The 10,770-nt window shown below is 44.2% G+C and overlaps 1 protein-coding gene across 1 annotated transcript; it reads left to right on the top strand.

Annotated features, from left to right (window-relative positions):
• The first annotated feature begins 244 nt into the window (after nt 1–244).
• On the top strand, nt 245–7,223 carry LOC129854958 (E3 ubiquitin/ISG15 ligase TRIM25-like). Its single transcript, XM_055922166.1, has 5 exons — nt 245–904; nt 1,739–1,834; nt 4,800–5,283; nt 5,409–5,468; nt 5,701–7,223. Exons 1-5 carry the CDS (start codon nt 308–310, stop codon nt 6,207–6,209), a joined length of 1,746 nt encoding a protein of 581 aa, XP_055778141.1. The 5' UTR covers nt 245–307; the 3' UTR covers nt 6,210–7,223.
• The last annotated feature ends 3,547 nt before the right edge of the window (nt 7,224–10,770 follow it).

Raw genomic sequence — 10,770 nt, forward strand, 5'->3', positions numbered from 1 at the left:
TATCAGGCATTATAAAGGTCATTAAAATATATATATTATGTACTTCATAGAAACTGTTACCCTTTATATATTCTAACCACTCTATTTAATGTAGCCCAAATTAAGGGTCGTAACCTAGGAAATAAAATCTCTGTCTCCTCGATGTTGCATGCAGTTCTCTCCCTCCTTTCTTCGTTCCCTCCCTCTAATCCCACCCATCTGGCAGAACCAGGAAGTCCATCCCCCTCCCACAAACTCTCTTCTGATGAAAATAAACTGATCTGAGTCTCAGTGTCGTCTGTCTGTGTGAGAGTGAACAACCGTCCAAATGGCTCAGCAGGGAGTTCTGCTGGACCAGGACCAGTTCTGTTGTTCTGTCTGTCTGGATCTACTGAAGGAGCCGGTTACCATTCCCTGTGGACACAGTTACTGTAGAAGCTGTATTGAGGGCTGCTGGGATCAGGATGTTTTGAAAGGGGTCTATAGCTGTCCTCAGTGCAGAGAGACCTTTACTCCAAGGCCTAATCTGAGGAAAAATAACATGTTGGCTGAGGTGGTGGAGAAACTGAAGAAGACAGGACTCCAGGCTGCTCCCCCTCCTGCTCTGTGCTATGCTGGACCTGGAGATGTGGCGTGTGATTTCTGCACTGGGACCAGAAAGCAGAAAGCCCTCATGTCCTGTCTGGCATGTCTAGCCTCTTACTGTGAGACTCACCTCAAACCTCACTATGAATCTCCTGCTTTCAAGAAGCACAAGCTGGTCAAAGCCACCGCACAACTACAGGAGAAGATCTGCTCTCATCATGACAAACTGCTGGAGGTTTACTGTCGTACCGATCAGCAGTGTATCTGTTATCTATGTACAATGGATGAACATAAAGGCCATGATACAGTGTCAGCTGCAGCAGAGAGGACTGAGAAACAGGTAAGACCAGAACAACTTGTTGGTGATTGTCTGATAAACAAAGAATTAAAGATACAGTAGGAACTAAGACTTTGAATTTGAATATGAGATCATTCAAATGAAATTGATCCACGGCAGAACAAATATGAACACAACCTTGAGTATATAGATATGTTATCCCAGATTCTCCAAATGTATTACCATTTTCTAAAGTCAAACACCATTATCATTCATTATCAATCACCATTATCATTAGATATCAAACACCCTATCAGCTTCCTGATTTGTGCACTGTTAAAACCATAATCATTCACTTAACAACTTAATTATATATTTTCACACAGATACTTCCACAACATTTTTATAATTATTTTTAACAACTGATGTTACTCTTCAATAACACAGACCCCAAAGCAAATCAGGAAGAGAAAATATATTTATTTGAGCATGACAAATCCTAGGTGCTGAAAAGTAGACATTCAGTCTTCCCTGTCCTTCAGTTTTTCACCACAGAACAAAGGACAGGATGCCACTTATAGCCCCCCTAGCCTGGGGTTGGCCAATGAGAAGTCCTTGCTGCAGGACAAGTATCCCACTCCAGACTCAATGTACAGACCAATGAAAACGTGGCACACGTAGCTCTGAGTTCATGACTGACATTCCACAGATCCTAACAGATGTTGAACTGAAACCCAACTCCTATTTACAATTCCCTATTAACTATCAGTTCTCTAGTTTTTAGTCCTCTCATCCTCTGCGTTGTGTATTTATCTTCACATTTATTTCACATTACTATACTATTGATCTACTGGACTAGTAAAGCTTGATAGCTCATTGAAGAGTGATTCTCCACAGAGGCAGCTGGGGATGAGTCAGCAGAAGGTCCAGCAGAGATTCCAGGAGAGAGAGAAGGAGCTGAAGGAGCTCCAACAGGCTGTGGAGTCTTTCAAGGTGAGTCTTGTTGACCAGAGGAGACACACCATTACACCAAGAGGACATTCCCTATTGGGCCGACACTGAATTTGTAGTCGCAGGCGGGGCTACGTCATCACATAGCCTTGAGTAACCATGACTGATTCATGTCCCCTATACATTAACATGGAGTTCTCTCTCTCTCTCTCTCAATTCAATTCGAAGGTCTTTATTGGCATGGGAAACATATGTTTACATTGCCAAAGCAGTTGGAATAAATACTAAACAAAAGTGAAATAAACCATCAGAAATTAACAGTAAACTTTCCGCTCACAAACGTTTTAAAGTAAAATAGACATTTCAAATGTTACAATTCAAGAGCAAACAGAGTGAGCCGTGCGCCAGACCGAGTTCTGGAGGTGAAATGGAAATGAATGAGGGAGAGTTAAGTGAGGTAGAAGGTGTGGTGAGAGCTCAGAACCAGAACCTGGCATCAATGGACATGATAAAGAAGAATCTGGTGCAGTAGGAGTTACATTTTTGGAGAAAGTGGATCCATACCTTTTGGCAGATCCATTAGTGGTTTCAGGATGGGTGGGAAAGGAGTTGGGTGCAGTTGAATCAGTGAAGGTAACCTAGGTAACCTGTAGTGGACTTGTAATATTTGTTTGTGTTTCTTCTGACCAGAGGGAGTGGGAGCTCCGTGTCACGCAACTTGGTCAAGATCTGATTTTTCTTTGCTATTAGGAACAGAACACCATTGAAAATAGTGATTTCTGGGGTAGTGTTAAGTGTGGAGGTGGAGCAATTGAAGTTGAAGACTCCTGGTGTTTGTGATGCCCGCCATTTGGTGCGACGCAGACCCGGTGGTGAGCGTGGCGAAACAGGGGAGTTTTGAGTCTTTACCCGACAAAGTCATGTTAGGATATATCAGTTATCCTGTTAGAGTCTTTGTGTTGAATCCACTGAGCTGTTTCAGTTGCAACGTTTATAACAGAACTCATATGGCAGTTAAAAACCTGAGAAAAAATCCAACCAGGAAGTCGGAAATCTGAGGTTGGTCGTTTTTCAACTCATTCCCTTTTGAAGATACAGTGGGATATGGGTCATGTTGCACTTCCTAAGGCTTCCACTAGACGTCAACAGTCTATAGAACCTTGTTTGATGCGTCTACTGTGAAGTGGGGCCGAATGAGAGGGGAATGGGTCAGAGGTCTGGCAGAATGCTTTGAGCTCGTGACGCTCGTTCACGTGAGAGCGAGCTCTGTTCCATTTGCTTTTCTGAAGACAAAGGAATTCTCCGGTTGGAATATTTATGTTAAAAACATCCTAAAGATTGATTCTATACATCGTTTGACATGTTTCTACGGACTGTAACGGAACTTTTTGACATTTTGTCTGCTCCCAGTGAACGCGCTTCGTGACTTTGAATTTGTTTACAAAATGCGCTAACAAAAGTAGCTATTTGGACATAAATGATGGACATTATCGAAAAAAACAAACATTTATTGTGGAACTGCGATTCCTGGCAGTGCATTCTGATGAAGATCATCAAAGGTAAGTGAATATTTATAATGTTATTTCTGACTTCTGTTGACTGCACAATATGGCGGATATCTTTTTGGCTGGTTTGGGCTCTGAGCGCCGTACTCAGATTATTGCATGGTTTGCTTTTTCCGTAAAGCTTTTTTGAAATCTGACACAGCGGTTGCATTAAGGAGAAGTGGATCTAAAATTCCATGTATAACACTTGTATCTTTGATTAACGTTTATAATGAGTATTTCTGGAAATTGATGTGGCTCTCTGCAAAATCACCGGATGTTTTGAACTACTGAACATAACGCGCCAATGTAAACTGAGATTTTTTTATATAAATATGAACTTTACCGAACAAAACATACATGTATTGTGTAACATGAAGTCCTATGAGTGTCATCTGATGAAGATCATCAAAGGTTAGGGATTTTATCTCTATTTCTGCTTTTTGTGACTCCTGTCTTTGGCTGGAAAAATGGCTGTGTTTTTCTGTGACTTGGAGGTGACCTAATATAATCGTTTGTGGTGCTTTCGCTGTAAAGCCTTTTTGAAATCGGACACTGTGGTGGGATTAACAACAAGATTACCTTTAAAATGGTATAAGATACTTGTATGTTTGAGGAATTGTGGGGGGTGCAGGGTGTCTGTGTGGGGTGCAGGGCTGTTGACCGGGGTAGGGGTAGCCAGGTGGAAAGCATGTCCAGCCGTAGAGAAATGCTTATTGAAATTCTCAATTATCGTGGATTTATCGGTGGTGACAGTGTTTCCTAGCCAAAGTGCAGTGGGCAGCTGGGAGGAGGTGCTCTTATTCTCAATGGACTTTACAGTGTCCCAGAACATTTTGGAGTTTGTGCTACAGGATGCAAATTTCTGTTTGTACTGTTCTGTTGAGGCCTTTGGGTGGAGATGTTTCAGGAGGTATGGGGGCTCAGGGGGGCTGTCTGTACGGCTGGAGAGGAGGGGTTGGATGTACGGTTGGAATGTGGTGCTGGATGGTGTATTGTACTGTGGTGTTGGGTGCTGTATAATGTGATTGTGTGGAGGTTGTGGTGGCACGCAATGTGTTCTTAGGAGGGAGGGTGTTAGTGTAATGAGGATGGCAAGTCAGTCTCTCTCTCTCTCTCTCTCTCTCTCTCTCTCTCTCTCTCTCTCTCTCTCTCTCTCTCTCTCTCTCTCTCTCTCTCTCTCCTCTCTCTCTCTCTCTCTCTCTCTCTCTCTCTCTCTCTCTCTCTCTCTCTCTCTCTCTCTCTCTCTCTCTCTCTCTCTCTCTCTCTCTCTCTCTCTCTCTCTCTCTCTCTCTCTCTCTCTCTCTCTCTCTCTCTCTCTCTCTCTCTCTCTCTCTCTCTCTCTCTCTCTCTCTCTCTCTCTCTCTCTCTCTCTCTCTCTCTCTCTCTCTCTCTCTCTCTCTCTCTCTCTCTCTCTCTCTCTCTCTCTCTCTCTCTCTCTCTCTCTCTCTCTCTCTCAACAGCGCTCTGCACAGGCAGCAGTGGAGGACAGTGATCAGATCTTTACTGAGCTGATCTGCTCCATTGAGAGAAGGAGCTCTGAGGTGAAGGAGCTGATCAGAGCCCAAGAGAAGGCTCAAGTGAGTCAAGCTGAAGGACTCCTGGAGCAACTGAAGCAGGAGATAGCTGAGCTGAGGAAGAGAAGCACTGAGCTCTCTCCCTTCCTCTGTTTGTCACTCCCTCCCTCCCTCCCTCTCGCTCTCTCTACCTCCTTCCCTCTGTCCGTCTCTCTCAATCCCTCTCTCCCTTTGTCCGTCTCACTCTCTGTTCTGTCCCTCTCTCTCCAGAGTTATCAGTCTCTCTCCAGTATCAGTGTATCTTCAGACTTACCCAGCATCGTTGTCCGTCCTCTTCAGTACTTTGGAGATGTGAGTAAGACTGTGTCTGAACTTAGAGAGAAACTAGAAGACTTCCTTAAAGGAGAATGGACCAAGATCTCCACTACAGGTGTGTTGAAAATAATAAGAACATCAACTTTAGACCATTGAAAGTTCCCTACTAGTCATATACATGTGGAATATGGTATGATGATAACATTATCTCTCTCTGTCAATGTGTTTGTGTATCTGTAGTGAATATAGTGGATGTTGTACTGCCTCCAGAGCCCAAGACCAGAGAACAGTTCTTACAATGTGAGTCTCTTTATTGTGAAGTAACTAACAGTCTCTTTTTACACTCCTAACAATACCTCTAGAAATATATATCAATAGTAGATCTAATCAAAGACTGGGTATCTATCTGACTCCTCATATTTCTCTGATTTGATCTCTGCTGTGCTCTAATCAAAGACAGGGTAGATACAGTATCTGACTTAACTTATTGTTCAAACTCCCCTCATTGGTCTCTGCTCTGCTCTTCTCCCAGATTCCTGTCAGCTCACACTGGACCGAAACACAGCAAACACACACCTCTCTCTGTCTGAAGGGAACAGAAAGGTGACCTGTACAGGCCAAGTCCAACCATATCCTGACCATCCAGACAGATTCACCAACATGTTGCAGGTTCTGTGTAGAGAGGGTCTATCTGGACGCTGTTACTGGGAGGTGAAGTGGAGTGGTAATGCTGTTACAGCAGTCTCATATAAAGACATCAGCAGAACAGAGACAGATAATATATTTGGATACAATAACAAGTCCTGGAGTTTACAGTGCTATAATGGTTGTTATTGGTTCAGACACAATAATGTTGAGACTAAAGTATCAGGCCCTCAGTCCTCCAGAGTAGGAGTGTACCTGGATCACAAAGCAGGGACTCTGTCCTTCTACAGTGTCTCTGACACAATGACCCTCCTCCACAGAGGCCTGACCACATTCACTCAGTCCCTCTATCCTGGGTTTTATGTCTATGGTACTGTTGAGCTGGTTAAACTGTAGTAGGGTCCACATAGATACTAGTCATGCTGGTGCAGTCTATAGCTGAGCTGGTTAAACTGTAGTAGGGTCCACATAGATACTAGTCATGCTGGCGTAGTCTATAGCTGAGCTGGTTAAACTGTAGTAGGGTCCACATAGATACTAGTCATGCTGGTGTAGTCTATAGCTGAGCTGGTTAAACTGTAGTAGGGTCCACATAGATACTAGTCATGCTGGTGTAGTCTATAGCTGAGCTGGTTAAACTGTAGTAGGGTCCACATAGATACTAGTCATGCTGCTGGTGATGGTCCCCAGATGCAGTGATTTATTCTGCTCTGTTTTCTTGTACAATCCTTATTTTCTGACTGATTTGAATTTTAAGAGATTTAAGGTATTCATATTTGATAAAATACAGTGTTTTAATCTTGTACGTTTCCATGAATCATGATGTATGGTGTTGATGTATATTGGTTGTCATTCAGAACCATTGATATGTTTTCTCAGTTGGTTCTCTGTCTCTATGTAATTCACTTCAGTATCATTGAACAGCTTGTAGGCTCGGCCCTAATTGATGTGTTTTCTGTCACCTGTAGCTGCATGGAAAATGGTCCAGGAACAAAATGACAATTCAGGACTAGTCAGCCCACTACAACCTGGTATCACTTACTTTCTACTAAACTATATGGTCTGGTTTCCCAGACATAGATTAATCCTAGTCCTAGAATAAAAAGTATGTTCAATGAAGATGTCCAGTAAACAGGCTCTAAATTTGGCAACTTGCATCCTCCCATACTGCTCAGTCCAGCAACATTAAACCTGTCCAGCAGGTGTTGATATTGACCAAATAATAAAACCAACAGATATCTTGACTTGCCTTCAGTATATCAGTAATGTTCAGAATAGTACTTTAATATCATTGGAAATTGATGGTCTTTTTAATCCACTATCCAGAGTCAGGAACAGATGAAGTTAGGTCTGCTACTGTTCAGTGATTAAAAATGACTTATGATGGGAAATAAAAAATACAACACTAAACTTCATCTAGTTTTCCTTTGTTATTTATTCCAAGGTGTGTCTTTAACTTCTAAATGGATTGTGTGTAGGTGAGCTAGTGGTGTGTCTGATAGAATAGAATGAAAAGGGAGGATGGGAGGGGAAATGGGCAGATATATCAGACAGATGAGGGAGAGAAAGATTTTCATACAGGAGTTGGTGTCTCTGTTCCAAATAGCTCCCTATTCCCTGCGTAGTGCACTAGGCTTCTTTAGACCAGATCTAAAGTAGTGTTCTAGATGTTAGATTGTTTCTCCCTGTCATTACATGACGACAATATGGTAATGACTTTAGTGGTTTCCTGCTCTTTGTTGTTATTGTTATTTTGTTATGTGTGTTGTCAGGTTGTTCCTCTGTGTTCCTAATTGAAAATCCATTAACAATCAATCACAAACTAATGATATTCCAGTTGTGTTTAGACAACTTCATGTCTGACATACCCCAGTTCTGTTCAGACCCATTGAACTGGGTCACATTCTAAATGGTCACTTGTATTGATAGTCCATACTGGACCTAACTGTGGTTAACCAGACTGGAGAGGTTCTGATCATATATTCCCTCATCTCCACAACTTTACCTGATGTTCTCTGTCTCTCTCCCTGTCTCTCTCCCTGTCTCTCTCTCTGTCTCTCGCTCTCAACCGTATAGAAAGCAGACAACCACAATATGGTTTCATTCCTGTAGTTATCAGAACACATGGGGTGTGTCCCATTTATCTCCTTTCTCTCTAAGTGTGAACTTGTCCACTTCCCTTCATGGGATTTAAAGGATATGACTGGTATATGTAAACTCCCTCTACCCCATGTCAACACCAATCCAATGCTTTTACCTTTGTGAGGAGTAGTGAAGGAATGCTACACTTCAGGAGGAAGGAGAGATAGTTGACCTTCATCAGTAGTTGATGTCGGGTTTCATCTGTCAAAAGGTTCATCACACCTGGTGACTTAGGATTTATAAAGGTCGTTACTGTGGGGTCACCGTGATCTGATTACTGTGGGTTCACCGTGATCTGATTACTGTGGGGTCACCATGATCTGATTACTGTGGGGTCACCGTGATCTGATTACTGTGGGGTCACCCTGATCTGATTACTGTGGGGTCACCGTGATCTGATTACTGTGGGGTCAAAATCAAAGGTAAATTTACATTGATGTTTCCACAGAGACCTGTCGTATTCACTAGGCACCAAACTGAAGAAAACTAACTGAAATAAGGAGGTGACTAATGAACTTAAGAAAATAATTTCATTATTCTGTTTTTGTTTACTGTTGCTAAATGTTTTGCTAAAGTCTTCCCTAATGAATACGACCCTGGATTCAAATACAATTTGAAGTCTAATAAATACTTTGAGCATTTCCTTTAGTCCTCCAGGTGGACGGGGTTTGTTTGTACTTTTAGGACTTTTCTATTGCTTCCATTCCAACAAACCCAATCAACCACTGCGTATTAAGTTTTCAACATTATTTTAAATAGTATTTGAACGCAGGTCTGTTTCCACATGCAATAAGCCTGTAACGTCTTGTATGATCTTATCATGTAAAGGTGTATCAAATGGAAGGGCAGGTCTCACCACTGAGAGGAAAACATCACTGGTCCACCTCTGCATCAGGTCAGCTATGTTGATCAGTACTGTCCCAGGGAGCAGAGATGAACTCCCCTGACCTTTCTACACCTGTCGTATTCAGTGCATGTGACTGATAAAATTTGATTTGGAGTTGTCATTTTAATATAAGTTAACCCCATTACTGCTATAACACACATCAACCATGTTAATAGAATGAAATGGATCCAGGTTCCATTATTCTACAATAGGTTACTGAATAGCCAAACTAACAGTTTCTCTCTAGATATCTCCTCATCCACAGATCACAGGTTAGAGTATATATATTCTATGTCAGACTTTTCAATACCACTTACCTCAACATGTCAGACTGCAATTGTCACGATCGTTCTCCTCCTCTTCGTCTGAAGAGGAGAAGCATGGGTCGGACCAATACGCGTCAAGGTATGCAGTCATAATGAATTTATTTAAATGAAAGACGAACACTTAATACAAACTATACAAAATAACAAAACGACCGTGAAGCTACAAACGTTGTGCATAGACAGACATGCTACAAACGTTCTGACATAGACAATTACCCACAATTAATGAGAGCCTATGGCCACCCTAAATAAGGCTCCCAATCAGAGACAACCGACATCAGCTGTCTCTAATTGGGAACTCATTCAGGTAACCATAGACTCTTCTAGATCACTCACCAACATAGACAACGCTAGACATCTACACTAAACACAAAACCATATTTTACACCCCATAACCCCTTTACCAAATAAACATCAAAAACCAACAAAACATAAACATTACCCATGTCACACCCTGACCTAACTAAAATAATCAAGAAAACAAAGAATAATAAGGCCAGGGCGTGACATAACCCCCCCCTTGAGGCGCGAACTCCGGGCGCACCATACACAGTCTAGGGGAGGGTCTGGGTGTGCTCCCCTCCACGGTGGCGGCTCCGGCTCTGGTCGTAGTCCCCACGTCACCACAGTACCTAACCACCTCCTAGGCCTCCTCCAAACGACCCCCCTCCACATTAACCCCATTGCATTCAGGGGCAGTTCCAGGGTAAGAGGCAGTACCAGGGTCAGGGGCAGTACCAGGATCAGGGGCAGTACTAGGGTCAGGGACAGTACCAGGGTAAGGGGCAGCACCAGGGTAAGGGGCAGCACCAGGGTAAGGGGCAGCACCAGGGGAAGGGGCAGCTCCAGGGTAAGGGGCAGCTCCGGACTGAGGAATGGCAGCTCCGGACTGAGGGACTGCAGCTCCGGACTGAGGGACTGCAGCTCCGGACTGAGGGACAGCCCATGGCTGGCTGACAGATCTGGCTGCTCATGGCTGGCTAACTGATCTGGCTGCTCATGGCTGGCTGACGGATCTGGCTGCTCATGGCTGGCTGACGGATCTGGCTGCTCATGGCTGGCTGACGGATCTGGCTGCTCATGGCTGGCTGACGGATCTGGCTGCTCATGGCTGGCTGACGGATCTGGCTGCTCATGGCTGGCTGACGGATCTGGCTGCTCATGGCTAGCTGACGGATCTGGCTGCTCATGGCTAGCTGACGGATCTGGCTGCTCATGGCTAGCTGACGGATCTGGCTGCTCATGGCTAGCTGACGGATCTGGCTGCTCATGGCTGGCTGACTGATCTGGCTGCTCCTGTCTGATTGGCGGCTCTGGCAGATCCTGTCTGGTTGGCGGCTCTGGCAGATCCTGTCTGGTTGGCGGCTCTGGCGGATCCTGTCTGACGGACGGCTCTAGCGGCTCCTGTCTGGCTGGCGGCTCTAGCGGCTCCTGTCTGGCGGACGGCTCAGTGGGCTCATGGCAGACGGGCGGCTTTGCAGGCTCATGGCAGACGGGCGGCTTTGCAGGCTCATTGCAGACGGATGGCTCAGATGGCGCTGGGGAGACGGATGGCTCAGATGGCGCTTTGGGAGACGGATGGCTCAGATGGCGCTGGGGAGAC

Source organism: Salvelinus fontinalis, chromosome 5 (assembly GCF_029448725.1).
Source record: "Salvelinus fontinalis isolate EN_2023a chromosome 5, ASM2944872v1, whole genome shotgun sequence".
In the NCBI taxonomy this organism is placed as follows: domain Eukaryota; kingdom Metazoa; phylum Chordata; class Actinopteri; order Salmoniformes; family Salmonidae; genus Salvelinus; species Salvelinus fontinalis.

Excerpts from the sequence above, each read along its gene's own strand:
- LOC129854958 (XM_055922166.1), top strand. The coding sequence starts at position 308 with ATGGCTCAGCAGGGAGTTCTGCTGGACCAGGACCAGTTCTGTTGTTCT. Across the intron at positions 1,835-4,799 it reads AGGCTGTGGAGTCTTTCAAG|CGCTCTGCACAGGCAGCAGT; the intron begins GTGAGTCTTGTT and ends CTCTCTCAACAG. Across the intron at positions 5,469-5,700 it reads CAGAGAACAGTTCTTACAAT|ATTCCTGTCAGCTCACACTG; the intron begins GTGAGTCTCTTT and ends CTCTTCTCCCAG.